The 19471-nt window shown below is 37.4% G+C and overlaps 2 protein-coding genes across 2 annotated transcripts; both read right to left on the bottom strand.

Annotated features, from left to right (window-relative positions):
* Positions 1–416: 416 nt before the first annotated feature.
* Positions 417–5761, bottom strand: LOC146692416 (uncharacterized). Its single transcript, XM_085432494.1, has 9 exons — positions 5681–5761; positions 5140–5475; positions 4746–5012; positions 4535–4651; positions 4277–4372; positions 4137–4165; positions 1999–2055; positions 1826–1894; positions 417–1718 (listed from the first exon to the last, which is right to left on the bottom strand). The coding sequence occupies exons 1-9, from the start codon at positions 5742–5744 to the stop codon at positions 1617–1619; spliced, it is 1137 nt and encodes a 378-aa protein (XP_085288620.1). The 5' UTR covers positions 5745–5761; the 3' UTR covers positions 417–1616.
* A 3564-nt stretch (positions 5762–9325) lies between these two features.
* On the bottom strand, positions 9326–15828 carry LOC146692415 (uncharacterized). The gene is made up of 8 exons (XM_085432496.1): positions 15549–15828; positions 15152–15472; positions 14758–15033; positions 12544–12630; positions 12414–12442; positions 12173–12229; positions 12009–12077; positions 9326–11303 (listed from the first exon to the last, which is right to left on the bottom strand). The coding sequence occupies exons 1-8, from the start codon at positions 15709–15711 to the stop codon at positions 11211–11213; spliced, it is 1095 nt and encodes a 364-aa protein (XP_085288622.1). The 5' UTR covers positions 15712–15828; the 3' UTR covers positions 9326–11210.
* Positions 15829–19471: the final 3643 nt, after the last annotated feature.

Raw genomic sequence — 19471 nt, 5'->3', positions numbered from 1 at the left:
GCTGCTCCATCCATCGCCCTTTATTTTACACTGTGTAAAATCAGCAGTTAGCCTCCAGCAGTTGTATTAAAATATTTAGATGAACTGTTAAGTTAACTTAGTCTGATATATGTTTATGTCAAGGACTGCGCTGGAAGACCGTGGAGATGTGGGGAAATAGGACCCAAAACTCAGGACTCTTCAGTGTAGACAGTGTATTTACTTGATATTATTTATATATTTTTTGCATTTAATACAATGTTTTCTTTAAAAATTTCAATTTCAATATGGCATATAAATATAATCAAAGGGTTTTGTTGGCAGGGTCTTTGTATGCAGTTAAACTTTAAAACATTGCATTTTCTAAAATGTAAACCAATGAGCAGTTTATTCTGAAAGATGTCTGTTTTTCTCTCTTTTGAATAATTAGAATAGAATAGAATACAATAGAATAATCCTTTAATTGTCCCACAAGGGGAAATTTGGTTGTAACAGCAGCCAGAAAGACACGTATACAAACAAACAGTACACAGGACACAGAACAGAAACATACACAATTTTTCTTACATATTTACATATGGACAATGGTTACTATAAACAGAGTACTGTAAATTGTTGTAAATTTACAGTAAATTATTATTGGCCATTAATAAAACAAAAGCATTTCTTATCCGATCACTCGATTAATTGATGGAAAGATAGCTGCAGCCCTAACATACTTTAAAGCTAATTCTGAGACTTTTAATATTAACTATTACATTTTAGTAATAGAAATAATAGAATAAAATAATAAAGGGCTATAGAATTCCAAACAGTCTGACCATAGTCACTAATTTTCATGATCTATCATAAGTGACCCTGTGAATGTGCATTCTGTAGGCTGTTCAACAACAAAGAAAGCAACTAAGGCAATAATTGAGACATTTGATATTGCTGTGTTCATTTTAGGCATAATGAGGACAGATGATAAACATATCCCCTATGAATTCCAAATTAAAAATTAATATTAATCCACAAAAATTATGCCATTTTACCTGCAGGTGGCATCACAACACGCTGAAACAGACATACCGCTCATTTCATTGTGTCTCATGGAAATGTCTCCAAAATAACAGAAAGGCCTAATCTATCTGCAGTGTTACTCATGTGTGCATGTAACTTCCTTCTTACTTCCTTATGGTGACATGATTCATATGGCCTTTTGATTTTCAGAGTTTCATTCATTCAGTCATTTTACTTCTTCTTTTTTTTTTCTTAATTGCCTCCATCTCGCCCCATCCCAAGCATCCTCTTCTGTCACACCAATCCCCTGCATGTCCTCCTGCACTGCATTCCTAAATGTCCTCCATGCAACATTATTTATTCTGTTCTTGTAAGTCTTATATCCCTGACCCAACCCATGATTCCATTTCATTTCCCCTTTAAATATTAACGGAAATAAGACAAAACGGTTATATCATTATACATGTTAATATCTATTTTTTTTTAAATCCGTTTTCATAAATTACTGCCAATTTACAGGGACTCACACAGCTGAGTTGTTGCTTCCTCTTTTTAAATTGAGGAAACCCAATTTTCTTAAAGATGAGAAGCTTTTTCACAGAAGCAGCAATCTGATGTTTAAGTTCTCTTTTTCTTTACTTGATGGTAGCATAGAGGCTGCTGGCATCCGTGGAGGAAGCTTTAACAGTGGCGTAGGTAACTGTCTCACCTTCATCACTGTCATTTTTACCCCGAATCTGGAAGCACACAGAGCACAGGATAGTTCACCAGATGTAACACAACACAGTGAAAACATCATTTATAAATGCACCAATGAAGCTGAAACTCTGATCATATACATTACTTTGTTTTTATTGTGGGTCTTGTTGGCATAGGTGATCGAGGCGTAGGAAACACCATCTTCTGGATCCACCTACACAGTGAAGAGTGTTACTACTACTTTTAGCTTACTGCAATTACACATTCTTGAACAAATTGAAACAACAGCTGCTCTGGGTGTGGTGTGGGCAATCTTACTGTTTCCTGGCTGGTTTCTGGTGCACACTTAGTGACTGCAGGGTTTGAGGTCAGGCCCTGAAGAAATAAATATGTAAGAACGGATTTAATTCTGGTCTCTGAAGAATTTAAGCATCACTCGTCTAGTGTATGCGTTACATCTCCGCAGCTTTTAAGTTGCGTGAAATATAAATATATACAGTGGGGCAAAAAAGTATTTAGTCAGCCACCGATTGTGCAAGTTCCCCCACCTAAAATAATGACAGAGGTCAGTAATTTGCACCAGAGGTACACTTCAACTGTGAGAGACAGAATGTGAAAAAAAATCCATGAATCCACATGGTAGGATTTGTAAAGAATTTATTCGTAAATCAGGGTGGAAAATAAGTATTTGGTCAATAACAAAAATACAACTCAATACTTTGTAACATAACCTTTGTTGGCAATAACAGAGGTCAAACGTTTACTATAGGTCTTTACCAGGTTTGCACACACAGTAGCTGGTATTTTGGCCCATTCCTCCATGCAGATCTTCTCGAGAGCAGTGATGTTTTGGGGCTGTCGCCGAGCAACACGGACTTTCAACTCCCGCCACAGATTTTCTATGGGGTTGAGGTCTGGAGACTGGCTAGGCCACTCCAGGACTTTCAAATGCTTCTTACGGAGCCACTCCTTTGTTGCCCGGGCGGTGTGTTTTGGATCATTGTCATGTTGGAAGACCCAGCCTCGTTTCATCTTCAGAGTTCTCACTGATGGAAGGAGGTTTTGGCTCAAAATCTCACGATACATGGCCCCATTCATTCTGTCCTTAACACGGATCAGTCGTCCTGTCCCCTTGGCAGAAAAACAGCCCCATAGCATGATGTTTCCACCCCCATGCTTCACAGTAGGTATGGTGTTCTTGGGATGCGACTCAGTATTCTTCTTCCTCCAAACACGACGAGTTGAGTTTATACCAAAAAGTTCTACTTTGGTTTCATCTGACCACATGACATTCTCCCAATCCTCTGCTGTATCATCCATGTGCTCTCTGGCAAACTTCAGACGGGCCTGGACATGCACTGGCTTCAGCAGCGGAACACGTCTGGCACTGCGGGATTTGATTCCCTGCCGTTGTAGTGTGTTACTGATGGTGACCTTTGTTACTTTGGTCCCAGCTCTCTGCAGGTCATTCACCAGGTCCCCCCGTGTGGTTCTGGGATCTTTGCTCACTGTTCTCATGATCATTTTGACCCCACGGGATGAGATCTTGCGTGGAGCCCCAGATCGAGGGAGATTATCAGTGGTCTTGTATGTCTTCCATTTTCTGATGATTGCTCCCACAGTTGATTTTTTCACACCAAGCTGCTTGCCTATTGTAGATTCACTCTTCCCAGTCTGGTGCAGGTCTACAATACTTTTCCTGGTGTCCTTCGAAAGCTCTTTGGTCTTGGCCATGGCGGAGTTTGGAGTCTGACTGTTTGAGGCTGTGGACAGGTGTCTTTTATACAGATGATGAGTTCAAACAGGTGCCATTCATACAGGTAACGAGTGGGGGACAGAACAGCTTCTTACAGAAGACGTTACAGGTCTGTGAGAGCCAGAGATTTTCCTTGTTTGAGGTGACCAAATACTTATTTTCCACCCTGATTTACGAATAAATTCTTTACAAATCCTACCATGTGAATTCATGGATTTTGTTTTTCACATTCTGTCTCTCACAGTTGAAGTGTACCTCTGGTGCAAATTACTGACCTCTGTCATCATTTTAAGTAGGGGAACTTGCACAATCAGTAGCTGACTAAATACTTTTTTGCCCCACTGTATAAATAACATGGGAGCGTTGAAACATCTGCAACAAACTTTTTTTTAAATCCAGAGTTTAAATAGATAAAATGCAACACAACAGTCACACAATACACACCATATTTGAGGCCTTTAATATAATCTTTTTTGCAGTCAGAGAGAAATTCATCAGTTAGCAGGTTGTCATTTGAAGCATTAATAACTATAAAAGCAAAGCAAAAATGCTTTGTTCCCTCTTTCGTTCCTTTTCCTGATCTTTTGCTGCAAGAACCAGTGAGTTTTAATACAAAACCATTAACACTGTTTATCTTGCTGCATTGTTTCTCATCTAGAGAATACAAAATGTCTAAAAAAAAAAAAAAATTTCAACTCACAGCATTTCCATTTGCTTCTATTTTGTTCCCTGAAAAGATAAACAAACAAACAAACAAACAAGGTTAGATGCTTCTCCACAAAGAAAATTCAGCCTTATTCAGATTTCTCACTAAGAGACATTTAATTTAATTTATCTCACCTTTGAGTCTCTTCAAACAGATTAGTTTCACAGCCACAATTAAAACTGCAACTAAAATGACAACCACAAGGATGTACGGCCACACCTGATCTGCACCTGAATACAAAAATATAAAGTATTTAGTTACACTAAATATTTTAATTATCTGAGATAATTTAAAACAAATAAAAAACAACATGTGCTTTAAAAAATGATAGATTGACATTCAGTTATTATTAGGAAAAGCAGAAAAGAAAACAAACAAATGACAAAACTCACCTGGGATACTAGGTGCGTATAATGTTGTTGCTGATGTTGTTGTTGCTGATGTTGTTGTTGCTGATGTTGTTGTTGCTGATGTTGTTGTTGATGATTTTGCTGTTACTGCTTCTTTACCTGAAAAAAGAACAAAATTCAGCCAGGTGTTTATTGTGTATATCAGTTTAAAAGGATTTTGAAAAGTTCTTCAGAATCTCTCCGGGTTTCTTACCTGATGACTGAGTGCTGAAGGTAAAAAGCTGCTCTTTTTTTTCTTCTGTTGTTACGCTACACTTAAAGTCATAAGTTGATATATGACTGTGTGCATCATTCAGAAAAGTCACAGCAGCAGAGCAGGAAGACTCCGATGTTTTTAAATTTGAGTAATCTCTATCCAGAGCTTCACTGATATGGATCCACTTCACTTTGTGTTTGCACCGTTCATATGTCCACACAGAGCAGTTTAAAGTCACCTCATCAGCTTTCTTCTGTTCAGTCACTGGTGAAGATGAAATTCAAGAGAAATACCAAATAAATATAAGTTTCCTTTTTTCAAAATGTAACTTGTCAGCATGTTGTTCTAACAGGATGGTTTGAGCTCAAAATATAGTGTTGCAAATACTCACTGCTAACAACAGACAGATAAACCACAGCATCTGGACCTTGCTGTTTCCCTGGATTGCCTCTAAACTGTCTGCAGGTGTAACGACCAACATCCTCAGCTGTGACCTTCTTTATAACCAGTGAGCATTCTGCTGTAACACTCAGTCTGTCTGATTTGGCTTTTTCTTTGATTTGTCCAAGATTAATCAGCTCTACTGCTGGTGTGCCTCTTGAATCAGTGAAGAGCCAGGTGGTAGTGTGACAGTTGTGATGATTGTTGATCACGTTTTTACAAGGCAAAGTGACATTATCGCCATCTCTGACAGTGAAGGAGAGCAAAAGATCTCCACTTAGTGCTCCTGAGGATATAACAGAGAATCGAAAATGTTACATTACACGAGTGCAGATAAGTTACACACTTAACATGTATTTACTTTTCATTTAATCTTTGTTTGCTTTGGTGAAATAAACAGCATCGCTGTCTATGCTACATAAAGATTCCATAAAGCAAAATTAGAAAGAAGAGTTTAAAAAAAACCCTTCTCTATTGTACATATTTCTTACCTGTAAACTGCAGTATGAGTATAAAAGGCACAGCCATTTTAATCCATCTAGATTGAACCGCCATGTCTCTCAGTCTCGCTTTTCTTCTTGAGCTTCTGAAACACAAATGTATCTTTTTCCTGTAACTGTGGAGCCATGACTTCCTCATCATGACTTTCAACATTCTTTTCTTACATTTCTGCGGTTGTTCTTATGCAACCGCTTTCATGTTCCCTATTAATAAAGAGCTACAGTTAGTATTAAGTTTACACTGACCTGCTGTATCTGGAATGAAAATTAGTGAAAACATAGAAAACACACTTTGAGTTTCTGTGCTAAGTGTATTTAATTCAACTCCCAAACATGTTTTTAATCTGTCTACACTTTGCTGTAATTACATACAAACTTGAATGAATGTATTTATATTTATTTTCACATAAGTGTAACAGAATAAGGTTTATTACTACACACAATTATCATACAAAATTCAAAAATATATATCATGAGGGTACTTTATTTTCATACTTTACACACGCACGCACGCACGCACGCACGCACACACAGTGACAGTTTGTTTTCAGTGTTTAAATGACTGGTTATCAAACAGAAACAGCTGATATCACATGTGGCCTTTGTCACGTGTGCTTGTGTTTAGCGCAGTTGCATCACATTAGATCGGTACCTCCCCTGCTTTATTTTGATCCTACAGCACCCTCTGCTGGACAATAGAACTCGTTACAACAACAAACCTGGCAAAAGCAAAAGTCAAGATTCAAAGATTCAAAGTGTTTATTGTCATGTGTACAGAAGAAATAGCATTTCTCTGTGCAATGAAATTCTTCCTTTGCTGTCCATAAACAAATGCCAAATTAGGTTGAAGGAACAAGATAAATAAGGATAAAAATAAGACAAAACATTAAGATAAATAAAGATAAACATAAGGATAAAAATAATGAAAGATAAATAAATAAGTACAAAAGTAACTACGTGAAGACAAGTGAGGTATGCAGATGTCGATGTAGATGGATGTATAATGTATTTATGGAAATACAGTGGGTTGAAATAAAACGTAACATTATATTATTACTTTAAATAAAAGTGGGGAACTTGATCCTAAAACTAAACTTTTTTTTATTCTTTTATACAATCTGACAGAGTTAAACTAGTTATCAATTATATATATATATAAAAAAAATGAGGGCACTTGTAATTTAGCTATTCTGTGACAGATGTTTCTTACTTTTTGGTTTGTTGATTAGAGGCGGTGTTCATGGTGTAGCTGATGGAGGTGTAGGGAACAGCATAATCAGGATCAGCCTGCACAGTGAAGACAACATAAAGATTGCTCAGTAATGTGTAAAATGTAGAATCAACATATAAGAGAACAAGTACTAGTGGTCAGTAAAGTCAAAGTTATTCAGATTTCTTAACTCGTCTTGTGTAACCCCAACACTACGGATGTTGAGGATGTGCCACAAGCACTTGTTTATGAAGATCTGTATCTTGCTCGTAATGGGGTTGGTCATCCGTCACGTCTTGGACCCATACAGGAGGACTCCTTTCATATTGGTGTTAAAGATGCGGATCAGTCAGACTCCAAACTCCGCCATGGCCAAGACCAAAGAGCTTTCGAAGGACACCAGGAAAAGTATTGTAGACCTGCACCAGACTGCGCTGAGATAAGGCTTTGGAGTTCCAGATGGGTCCCAGGACATTGAATGCAAGCCTTGCTTTGTTGATCCGGCTCCTAACGTCTTCATCTGCGCTGCCATCGCTGTTGTCTACACTTCCTAGGTAGGCGAAGCGGTCGGTTTCCACTAAGTCTTCTCCCTGTAGCTGCAGTGGATGTTTTTGTCGGTTGTTCAGCTGCATCACCTCTGTTTTTCTAAATTTGATCTTCAGGCCAGTCTTTTCTACCTCCTCAACGAGCCGGGTAAGCTTGGACTGTGCATGTTGCTGCTTATGGCACAGAAGGCTGACGTCTTCTGCAAAATCCAGGTCCTCCAGCTGTTTGGTGAAGGTCTACTGGATATCAGTAATGCTGCCTTCTGTGGTTCTTCTCATGACAATCAGGAAGAGTGTCAGTGACAGCATGCAGCCTTGCCTCACTCTGGTTTTCACTGCAAAGTGGTTGGTCAGTTTTCCGTTGGGGGTGATCTGGCAGGATGAGTCTTTGTATAGTTGTTTGATGATCTTTTTGAGCTTTTGTGGGATTCCATAGTGCTGCATCAGTTTTCAAATGGTCTCCCTGTTGAAGGCTTTTTCAAAGTCGATGATGATTGTGTACAAGGGAGACTGCCATTCAATAGACTGCTTGATGATGATGCGCAGAGTGGCTATGTGGTCTGTACATGATCTGTCTTGTCTAAATCCTGTCTGCTCTGATCTGAGTCTCTTGTCCAATGCCTCCTTCAGTCTCTCCAAGATGATTCTGGTCAACACCTTGTTGGGGATGCCTTTCCATTTTTCAAGGACTTGATGGCTTTGGTGATCTCTGCCTTGGTTGGTGGACAGGTGTTGATACAGAGGGGCTCTTTTGCTGGTGGTATGTCAGGGACTGTTTGCGGTGTTGGTGGATTCAGGATCTCTTCAAAATGTTCCACCCATCTTCTTCTTTGTTTCTTGTTCCTTGTGATGGTTTTCTCACTCTTGTCCTTGACTGGCTTACTTGGGTTGAAACTCTTTCCTGACAAGGTCCAGGTGATCTCATACACTCCCTTCATGTTGTTCTGCTTGGCTGCTGTTTCTGCCTCTTCTGTCATACTGTGCACAAATTGTCTTTTGTCCCGTCTGGCACTCTCCTTCACTTCTCGGTTCACTTCACAATATTGTGCTCTGAGGTGTGTTTTCTCCTGATAGTCTTGACATCTGTTAATTTTGTGCTTCACCTCCTTCCTCTTAGGATTATTTTGTTTAAATAATCCGTTGAAAATCCTGCAGCTCTATCAGGAAATAAATAATAAATCAAATATAATTTACTATGGCGTAGGGTAAGTTCATTATTCCTAGTAAAATAAAATATGACTGTATTCATCACTGTAACTTTACTGAAAGACTCTTTTCACTGATTTTCATGAAGAAAGCAGAATATGAACAGCGGCCTCTTGCGCCAAAGTCCAGCATCTGATTGTTGCTCTGTAGGAACATCAGACTTACCTCCCTCTTTCCTTCTTACACATCACTACATCTCTACATGATGTTGTCTACTGAATGCAAACAATTTAGTTTTTTAAATTTTACTTATTCTTGGAAAGAAAACTTTAGTATACTTATTATTTTAGCCTGTTTTCTTTTACTTGTTCGGCGTTAGTGATCTGATCATAGCCAAAGTAATCCATCACCGACCACTGATAGGCGCAGGGTACTGTTCAACACTGACCAGCGCTGTTTTATCTTTTGGGGACACTCTCCAAGTAAAGGAATGGAAGTGACATCATCTTAAAATTACATCACACATTTTTTTTTTGTTTTTAATAACAGGATGAAGTTATTGTAAGAATTAAACTTCAAACACATGGATTATCTTTAGGCCGTTTTATTGTAACACTGAGGGCTGAGGAATTTCAAATTCCCGTGTATGATCTGTACATATGGTTTTTGACAATAAAGCTGACTTTGACTTTGATTAGTTACTTTTCCAATATACAGGTAAAATGAGCCACAAACTCAGTTTAAAAACAATTTCTTTAATTCACAATTACTCAGATTCAAAGTAAAATATTACAGAATACAAAATTAAAATAGATAAATGATGTTATGCAAATTAAGCAGCTCAACACAGAGATACTAAAAAAAAGAGTTACAGTGACATCACACAAAGACATTAAAACATTCTTACCATTTATATTTCTTTAATTGTCTAGACTGACACTGTGAAATACACTGTGTGTACTGCATAGTCTATGTTAAGGGTATCTATTTAGAGTTTATTGCTAACTTGATGGCTAACTATTATACTGCATTACACAAATGTTTCAATGATAAAACACTAAAATGGGCTTTCCCCTTCAAACAATATTATGAATATACCTACTTCCATATATTGGTCATTTCAAGTTTATTACATTTTACTCAAAACGCTCAATGTGCTTCAAAAAGAGGAAGAAGAAAAGTCCTGAGATTATACAGTGCATGACAGTTACTTAACAAACATATAAAAAAGCTATAGGATCGGTTTCAGATCAAACCAAATTTAATATTAGATAATCAGAGTAAATACGAAAAATTTTAAGTCTTTAAATTAAGTCTTTATTTATTAAGGGAAATAAAGTCACCCAAGCCTACTATGTTAAATTAAAAATTTCTTGTTAAATTAAAAATTAACTGTAACTGCTGGTTACTCCCAGTTATCATCTGTCTGACAAAGTGAAGTAGATTAAAAGATCCCAAAAGGCAACGCATCATGCCACGATCTAAAGAAACATCTGAGAAACAAAGTCACTATTAGTCTCTAAAGGACTGCAAAGCCATTTCTAAGGCTTTGGGAGTACAGCGAGCCATGGTAAGAGACAATATCCACAAATGGAGAAAACTTGGAACAGTGGTGAACTTTCCCACAAGTGGCCAGCTGACCAAAGAGCTACTCCAAGAGCACATCACCAACTCATCTCATTGTCACAAAGGAACCAAGAACAGCATCTAAAGATCCACAGGCCTCACTTGTCTCACTTAAAGTCAGAGCTCATGATTCAACAATAAGAAACACACTGGGCAAACATGGGAGATTTCCAATGAGAAAACCACTGCTGACCAGAAAGAACATGAAGTCTCACAGACTTTTGGGAAACTATTCTGTGGACTGATGAGACAACAGTTGAACTTTTAGGAAGATCTGAGACCTGTTACACCTGGTATAAAACTAACACATTATTTAATAGAAAGATCATCACACCAACAATCATACACGGTGGTGGCAGTGATGTGGGGATACTTTGCTCCTTTAGGACGACTTGCTGTAATTGATGAAACCATAAATTCTGCTCTCTACCAGAAACTCCTGAATGTCTGGCCATCAGTTCATGCCTTGCAGCTCAACCTTACTTGGGTTACACAGCACGTTATGCAAACAATAATAAAAAAAAAACATTCACAGTGATGTAAATAAAATTTTTTCAGTTATCACAAACTCTCGACTGCCAAAGTAGATTTGAATAAACTTTCCCCTTAAAAATGAAAACATCATTTAAAAACTGTATTTTGTATTTACTAGGGTTGTCTTTGTCCAATTATTATATTATATTATATTATATTATATTATATTATATTATATTATATTATATTATTATTGATGATCTGAAACATGTAAATGTGACAAATATGTAAAAACCGAAATGAAAGTTGAGAACATATATAGACAAGATAAACTTTCCCTCCATCACTGCCAAATCTGACATGGCATCAACTCCCGAGCAACTATTTCATTTCACCTGCAGATAGTATCACAACACACTGTAATAAATGTATGTAACAATATGTTTGTTTAATTGTCGTGCCAGCTTTCTCTTTTTCAACTGAGCAACCCAACAGCTCTTTTAGATGAGAAGCTTTTTGTTTACTTGATGGTGTCATAGAGGTTGCTGGGATCCATGGAGGAAGCTTTCACAGTGGAGTACGTAACTCTCTCACCTTCATTTTTGTCTCGAACCTGGAAGCACACACAACACAGGAAATATAATCACATCTCAGAAAGTAAAGAAGAATAAAAGATCTCCACTTAGTGCTCCTGAGAACAACACAGACAAACAAAAATGTGACCGTTAAATGTCTAAGCACAGATTATTTATACACTTACAACGCACGATAAAACTGGAAAAACCAACTGACGTTTTTAATCCTTCTGTTATAAACATGTTCATTTTATTTTTACCTATAAACTAAAGCACAAGCATAAAAAGCACAGACATTCGAATCTGTCTGAATGTAAACATCATATCTCTCAATCTCTTTTCTTCACGAGTTATTGACACAATAATTTAATGTTTTGCTGTAATTATACTGTAATATCACTTCCTCAATGTGAGTTTCAGCCTTCTTTCTCACATTTCTGCTGTTATTCTTATGCAATCAGGCTGTCACAGGTCTCATGTTCCTCATTTGGTAACATCTAGAGTTGGCATTAATCAATTAGGATGGTTCTCAGGAGGTTATGATGTCAACTCATTACCTCCATGTCTTGTGTTTTAGTGTATATTTTTTATACAGCACCTCCTTCTGAACAAAAAGGGGTTGTTACAACAACAAATCCTGAAATAAAATCCTAAAAAAATAGAGGAAATATCCTCCTGAGAACCAGCTTATTCATTTATTGTTATTAACTGACATCAATTGTACAACCAACAGGACAGCTTACCTGCGTTTTACTGGTGGTTTTGTTGGTGTAGCTGATGGAGGCATAGGGAACAAGGTATTCAGGTGCAGCCTGCACAGTGAAGACAACATAGAGACTGCTCAGTAATGCTCAGATTCAACATATAAGAGAGCAAATACAAGTGCCGAGTAACTATTTAATCTCACAGATTCCTGAATGGTTCCTGGAGCAGACGGAGTCACTGCAGGGTTTAAATTCAGTTCCTGAATCAAACAAACAAAGAAGCCTCATAAACACAGCAGACTGTAAGCACACCAGGTCAGTTGGGTAAGCTGACAAAAACACTTATCTTCTGGCCTCATGATAAAAAATATAACACAGTAACTGTAGTGAACGGCCGTGGTATGAGTACACTAACAAAGTTTAAGAAATTATGATATAACTCACAGGATTTTCATTAGTCTCCATTTTTTTTCCTAAACAAAGAGAGAAATCAATTCAAGTTTTTAGAATTAAATTTCATTCTGGTTTTTCATTCCATTTGTTCATACAAGTTCAGGCTGGTGAAATCTCTCACCTTTAGCTCTCTTCCATCTGATGGCTATAACAGCACTTATTATCAGTGCTAATAACCCCAGCAGTACAACAATAAACATCCACCATCCTGGAGAAAAAGAAAAGCATTAAGATAATTTCAGCTGCAGATTCCTGTCTGTTTAGTGTCCTGCAGGTAAAAGAGAAGAGAACACTCAGCTATCAACAAATAAATAATAAATCAAATATACTTATTTTTATTTATACACTGTTGTGGTTGTGTTAAGGTCTGGAAACAACCTGCTTTAGTTCATTAAAAGTTCATCCTTCCTGAATAAAATAACATGCTGTCATGTCGCTCAGTCTTGAATACAGGGTTTATTGTTGTTTCTGGGATGTTCATGTTCTTTAGTTTTATATCTTTGATCATCTTTGCATTATGGTTCTGTATTCTGTGTTGCTTTCTGTAATTTCTTACTTTTCACTGGTTTTCTTTCACTTAACTCATATATAAGTTTGTTTGGTTTATTTCTTGCCTTTAGTGCTGTGCTCCTGTTTAACAGTTCTTTATGCTCATTCTGTGTGTTTGGTTTTGAGATGGGATTTATGTTTGAGCTGTTTATAGTCTAATGTTTACGTTCCTGTTATCTGTGACTTTAGTCCCCTGACTGTTGATGGTAGGTTGTTTTTCCCACTTGCATTCCAATTGCGTCCCTCCGATCTTGTCTCCATGTTTGTTTATCCTCTCTGTGTATCAAGTTCATATGACTTAGTCCTGGTCTCATTGTTTGCTATTTGCTGTCTTATTTCAATAGTCTCTGACTGCTAGTGCTTTGTATTTAGTTCTGCTTCCCTTGTCTCTTCTTCTGTGATTGGTTTCAGCTGCTCTTCCACCTCTTGCATTGTTCCTTCATTATGCTGTATGTATATGTTGTATCAGTTTCCCTTTGCTGTTTGTCGTGTTCTTCCTAATGTTCTTATGTCCCTGTCCCAGGACCACCCAGCACAAATGTTCTCGAGTATATTTTTTTAGAAGGTTTCTAGTTGTTAGACTATTTGCTCCTGACCTGCTTTTTTTGATTTTGTAAGAGTAATAAATAAACTTTTAAGTTTATTCTTTATCTTCTGAGTCCTGTATTTTGGGTACAACTGCTGCCACACAGCTCGTTCCTGACATATAGCTATGGTCGTGGTCATGATTGTAACTTCACTGAACAACTGTTTTCACTGACTTTTAGTAGGAAGTAGAATATGAAGTTCAGCCTCTTGTGTCAAAGTTCAACATTTGGTTGTTGTTGTGGAAAAGCATCAAACTACCTTCCCTCTTTTCTTTTGTCCCATTACTACACATCTACAGGATTTCTTGTCTTCAAAACAAACAATTTAGTTTTAAGAAATGCTAATGGCATTTATTTATTTTTATTTTATTTTTTCACAGACAGCAAATGAGTGCATTATTTTTTACCATGTAATGAAATGTAATGATAGTTTGTGGACTTTTCCAACAAAAACAACTGAAAATATTAATCTTTTGGACGTGCACTTAGGCAACCTTATTTTTGCTTTGTTTTTGTTTTTTGTTTTTTATTGTGAAGACTTTGTGATCCTTTTATTAACAGGTGTTATATGAATAGAGTTTTACTTACTTTTCAATTCATCTTAGTATTTAATGCTCCGTGTGGTTCTTAGTTTATTTATTCTTGGTTAACATTTGTTCAAGTAGCTTGAGTCTCAAGTCTAGTTAAGGTTATTTGGTTTAGTCTGTTGTTCTTTTTCCTTCCCTTCTCTGTCAAGTTCGTATGTTAGTCACTGTCTCAGTACTTAGTTACTTCCTGATTTATTTTGCTAATCTCTATTGTTATTTGGATTGGGTTTAGTTTTTTTACTCAGACCACACTTTCCACATTTGCAATCCATTATGACAGAACAATGTGAGCAAATAATAGACCAGCAGCCTTCAACCCCTCAGAAGTGATAAAGAGAGTCATATTTTGTGTGGTGGTGCCACGTGAGGAAGGGCTGGTGGGGTCTAGCGAGGAGTACAAAGAAGTAGTAGCGCATAAGTAACACAGCCTGATTTCAGGGATTCAATATCCCTGCCTGCTCAACAAAGAATTTGTTGTCACAACCATGCACCTCAACTCCCTGCTATTTTATCTTCTGAAGACACTCTCAAAGTAAAAAAAAGTAAATGAAACCTTAAAACACACAAAATAGTTTACTTTTTATAACAGATAAAGTTATTGTATGAACTGACTTGCATTCTCATGTGTTTCTTGATCAAATGATAGAATCCTGAAGATAAATTCCTGCACGTCTCCACCATGTGTCACTTGGCACTTCAACATCTCAGAACTCTTGGATGTGTAAATGTGATCAAATCTTGTAAAGATCACACTGGCTGAGCAGGCAGACTGTGACATCCTCAGGTCTTTGTTACCATAGAGCCACTTCACAGTGTAGTATTTGCATTTTTTATATGTGGACACAGAGCAGTTTAATGTCACTGTGTCATCATCCTTATGTTCAGTTACTGTTAAAGAAAAGAGAACAAGAATAACATTTACAGTAATCATCACTGTAATTATAGTTATTGTAATGTTTCAGTTTGATGTTCAAACAATCTGAAAACATTATGATGAAATACTCACGGTTAACAACAGACAGCTCAGCTACAGAGTCTGAACCTTCTTTTTGTCCTGATTTGTTGAACCTTCTGCAGGTGTAACGACCAACATCCTCAGCTGTGAGCTTCTTTATAACCAGAGAACATTTTGCTGTAACACTCAGTCTGTCTGATTTATTTTTGGCCTCTCGGTGAATCTCCCCGTGTTCAAACAGTGTTATTGTCGCTGTGTTTGATTTACTGAAGAGCCAGGTAGTTCTGTCACATTTATCTTGATCATCTGTCACATTTTCACATGACAAAGTGACCTCACCTTCATCCCTGATAATAAACTCAACTGCTGCTGCTGTGAAGATAAAATCAAATCAACTGTGTAAACTTGACTTTTCTAATTTCATTTATAAATGTATTTGTATTCTTACCTGTTACTTGAAGCATTAGTAAAACTGATGAAAAGAATTTAATCCATTTGAACTGAGTCGTCATTGTCCGTCTTTCTCCTTCCTGCTTTTCACAAAAATGACAGTCACAGTCTCTGAAACAGAGCTTCATGTAGAGGCTGTGCTGACTTCCTGTGGTTATCATCTCACCACCTCACTGTAACTGTTAAAACGTTCAGAGTCCTTTCCCTGAAAATTCTAATTCACAGCATTCTGTTGTTTCTAATAACTACATGAACCAAAGAAAATTAGAGGTCAAAGGTCACACCAGACTGTCAAAAACCCTGCAAATTTAAAATGAGTCATTTGTGACGTGTTTGATGCCTTAAAAAAGGAGAAGATGATACATGCAGTTGTGTAAATACTTACTGCTCTTTTTTTTCCTGAGAACTGAAGGGGAAGTGTTTTGGTGAGAATGTGGGCACAACAGCAGCAGAGCTCTTTTACACATGAATCTGAGTGGATTTCTGATTTCAGACTAATATACAGCACAGCTTAAAAGAAGCTGTTCAACAGGAGGGAAAGTCTACAATCAACAAAAGTAAAACTGATAATATGATGCTAATGAAAGTTATAAGAGTGTTAGCACACAATGTCCAAAAACAGAGTAGAAGTTTGTTTATTTTAATAAAACACTAGGCAGGCAGAGTGGAGTGAATGCACACATTTATGCACAAGATCCAACACAGGCTCGGAAGCCATCCTTTGCTTTGGTTTGGAAAATACTTTCTTTTTTTTTCCTCTGCAAGAGGATACTAGTTGCCATGACTGAGTTTCCATAGCTCCCCTCAGGTTAGTGTTCATTACAGAAGAGACTCCAGCCCAAACACTTATTAAGCTACCAGTTTAATGGGATTTTGTTCTTTGAGCCACCAATGTCCTATAAGTAGAGGTGTGTGTGGAGCATCAAAGGCACATAATTGATGTACTCGTGATGATTTCAAAAAATCAGAAAAAATAAAGATGAGTTCAGTGTGATGGGTGATCTGGGTTCTGAAGAAATTTCAGGTTGTTTAGCTAACTTGGTCTACAAGAAGCAGAGAAATCTCAACAATCATATGACCTCCTATGAACAAGCATACTAAGGGAGGATTCAGGGTCACTTGATTCAGCCCTAACTATATGCATTATCAAAATGGAAAGTTTTAAGCCTAATCTTATACGTAGAGAGGGTATCTGTGTCCTGAATCCAAACTGTGAGCTGGTTTCACAGAAGAGGGCCCTGAAAGCTAAATCTCTGCCTCACATTCTCCTTTTTAATACTCTTGGAATCACAAGTAAGCCCGCAGTCTGAGAGCAAAGTGCTGTAATGTGGTCATATGGTATTATAAGGTCATTAAGGTACGATGGGGTCTAATCATTCAAGACCTTGTATTATTGGTATTCTGATCACTTCCATGGCCACAAGTGTAACAAGTGACGTAATTGAGAATGACAGCAACTCAGCCACACATTGGATCAGCGCACTGAGGCACAGAGGTAGAGTCAATGGCTACTTACTTACAAATTTCATGTAGCCTTCAGATTAGGTCAAGAACAGTGTGTAGAGATCTTCATATTCTGGGTTTCCATGGCTGAGCAGTATCCAAGCCATACATAAGTGCAATACAAAGCATCGGACAGGGCTGGACTTGTAAACTGCCATACAGAGCATTTGTCTAGTTGGCCGACACACTTTTGACCGATGGGTCAATGAAAAGCCTCCGTGCACTGGCGCAGAATGGGAAGTATTAACCCCGATTCTTTTTCAATTTAGTTTCAGTCAGTTTGAAAATGTTTATGTTTTGTCTTTTTAATAAACATGGAGGCAAAAAAAATCAGCAAATTCAATATAGGTATTACACTGTATGTCCTCTGAGAGACTCTTGATGAAACTGTTCCTCAGCTGGGCGATGAGATTATCAAATAATAATCTCATCGCCCAGGTTTGAAGGGTGGTCAGCACCACTGACATACTTTTTGTCAGTGGGAAGTGTTTGGTGAGAATACAGCAGCTCTGGAGGTTTAACCCTCTAATGTTTACCACATATCTGAGCCATAAAGGATTAGCACACTAGTGATGGGATTTCCGGCTCTTTTTAGAGATCTGGCTCTTTCGGTTCAGCTCACTAAAAAGAGCCGGCTCTTTCGGCTCCGAACCGGCTCTTCAGGTTGTTTTGTTGCTTTAATTAATTTATTATTAACAATAATATAAAATTATGCACAAAAGGAATTACTAATGTAAAAAAAGTGGTTTTATTTATATATGTTTATATATAAATATATGCGGTGGCCCCTAGAGACAAAACACGTACAAACTCCAAAACACATTTCTAGCATGAACTGAACTTCCAAAGCAGAGCTACTAGATCACTTAAATGACACAATTGAAAGCATATGTGTGTTGTTTGTGTATTTATACACAAGCATTCATATATATTCAAATAATTTTTAAAAAAAGTTCATTTACCCGTTACTACCACACACCAAATCCGGTCGTTGGTACTTCCTGGCTTGTGTAGCCACTAGGTAACAAAAGCTCAACACTGCGCCCAGCATCCTGGAGCACTTCTGTTGTCTTTTGTACGTGTTTTGAGTTTTTATATGCTTCTGAGTTTTTACGTACTTCGGAGTTTGTACGTGTTTTTACGTGTTTTGAAGTTTGTACGTGCTTGAGGGTTTGTCCGTGCTTCAGAGTTTGTACGTGATTTGAAGTTTGTATGTGCTTTGTCTCTAGGGGCCACCGTAATTATACTTTTATTTATTCACTCCACATAAAATGTAATAAATAAAACATATAATACAAAAATCAACTATTCACATTTCAACTTTTAACTATTTAAATTTTCAGCTTTTTCGTTTTACAAATTTAAAGTGAAACAACACAAAACACTGCAAACCACAACACAATGAAATATAAATTAAAATATGAAAAAAAAAAGACGTGATGGCTCGCGATAAGGAGCCGGCTCGCGTCGTTCACGTCAAAGATCAGACTCTAAGAGCCATTTCGTTCGCGAACGACCCATCACTATAGCACGCTGAGTGTGTGACTGAACTGGTTTCCCACCATTTTGAAACACTCAGGTTAGTGTTGAGGAACAAAAATGAACTGTCAGAGCTTGATGTGTACTTGAAAAAGAAGTAGTGGTAAAGGGATGTGGAAATGTTAAAGCACTAGCTGTACATCAACTTCAAATAACGCCTTCAACAATAAGTGTGTGTGTGTCGGGGGGTGGGGGAGGAGGCATTTTCCTATATGGTTATTTCATACTCATGGGGGTCTTGTGGTTCACTTTGGCTTCATCCTTGCTGCTCGTTCAGGGCGGCATAGGTCAATGTGTGCACATGAATACAATAACAATATTTATAATTATAACAAAGTGCAACAATAATTAATGTGCAATAATAACAGTGTGCAATACACATACACTTATTCATAATTTTATTACTATTAACACTTATTAATTTAAGTTACTATATCGTGTTGTGTTGTACGTTTTTCCCAAGGTTATAAATGTCCAGTTACTTCAGTCTGGTGCACGTAATCTCGAAATCCCATCTTGTGCGGCTGGAAAGGCTGCCTTCCAGAATGATTGGTCGCTGCTTTGTCGACCCCAGTCAAACCCAGAAATCACTGACACAAGTTTGTTCTGTTAATTTGAAATAAATCAGTCTTCACAAACAGATTTTCTGAGGTTTTTTATTTGCCGTTGCAAAGACAAACAACAACACAGAGTACAGCAGCAGTCTGTATTTCTTTAGATTAAGAATAAAAACAAGAATCAAATCATTTATAGAAACACCTTATCTACCTGCCACAGTCACAGAATACAGTCAGAACATTACATGTAGCTGAGTACAGGGAGTGCAGAATTATTAGGCAAGTTGTAGTTTTGAGGAATAATTTTATTATTGAACAACAA

The sequence above is a fragment of the Copadichromis virginalis genome, linkage group LG15, assembly GCF_057382275.1.
Source record: "Copadichromis virginalis isolate Kocher_CV1m ecotype Utaka linkage group LG15, C_Virginalis_male_GT1.1, whole genome shotgun sequence".
Taxonomy (NCBI): Eukaryota; Metazoa; Chordata; class Actinopteri; order Cichliformes; family Cichlidae; genus Copadichromis; species Copadichromis virginalis.
This window is presented reverse-complemented; position numbering and strand designations above follow the sequence as displayed.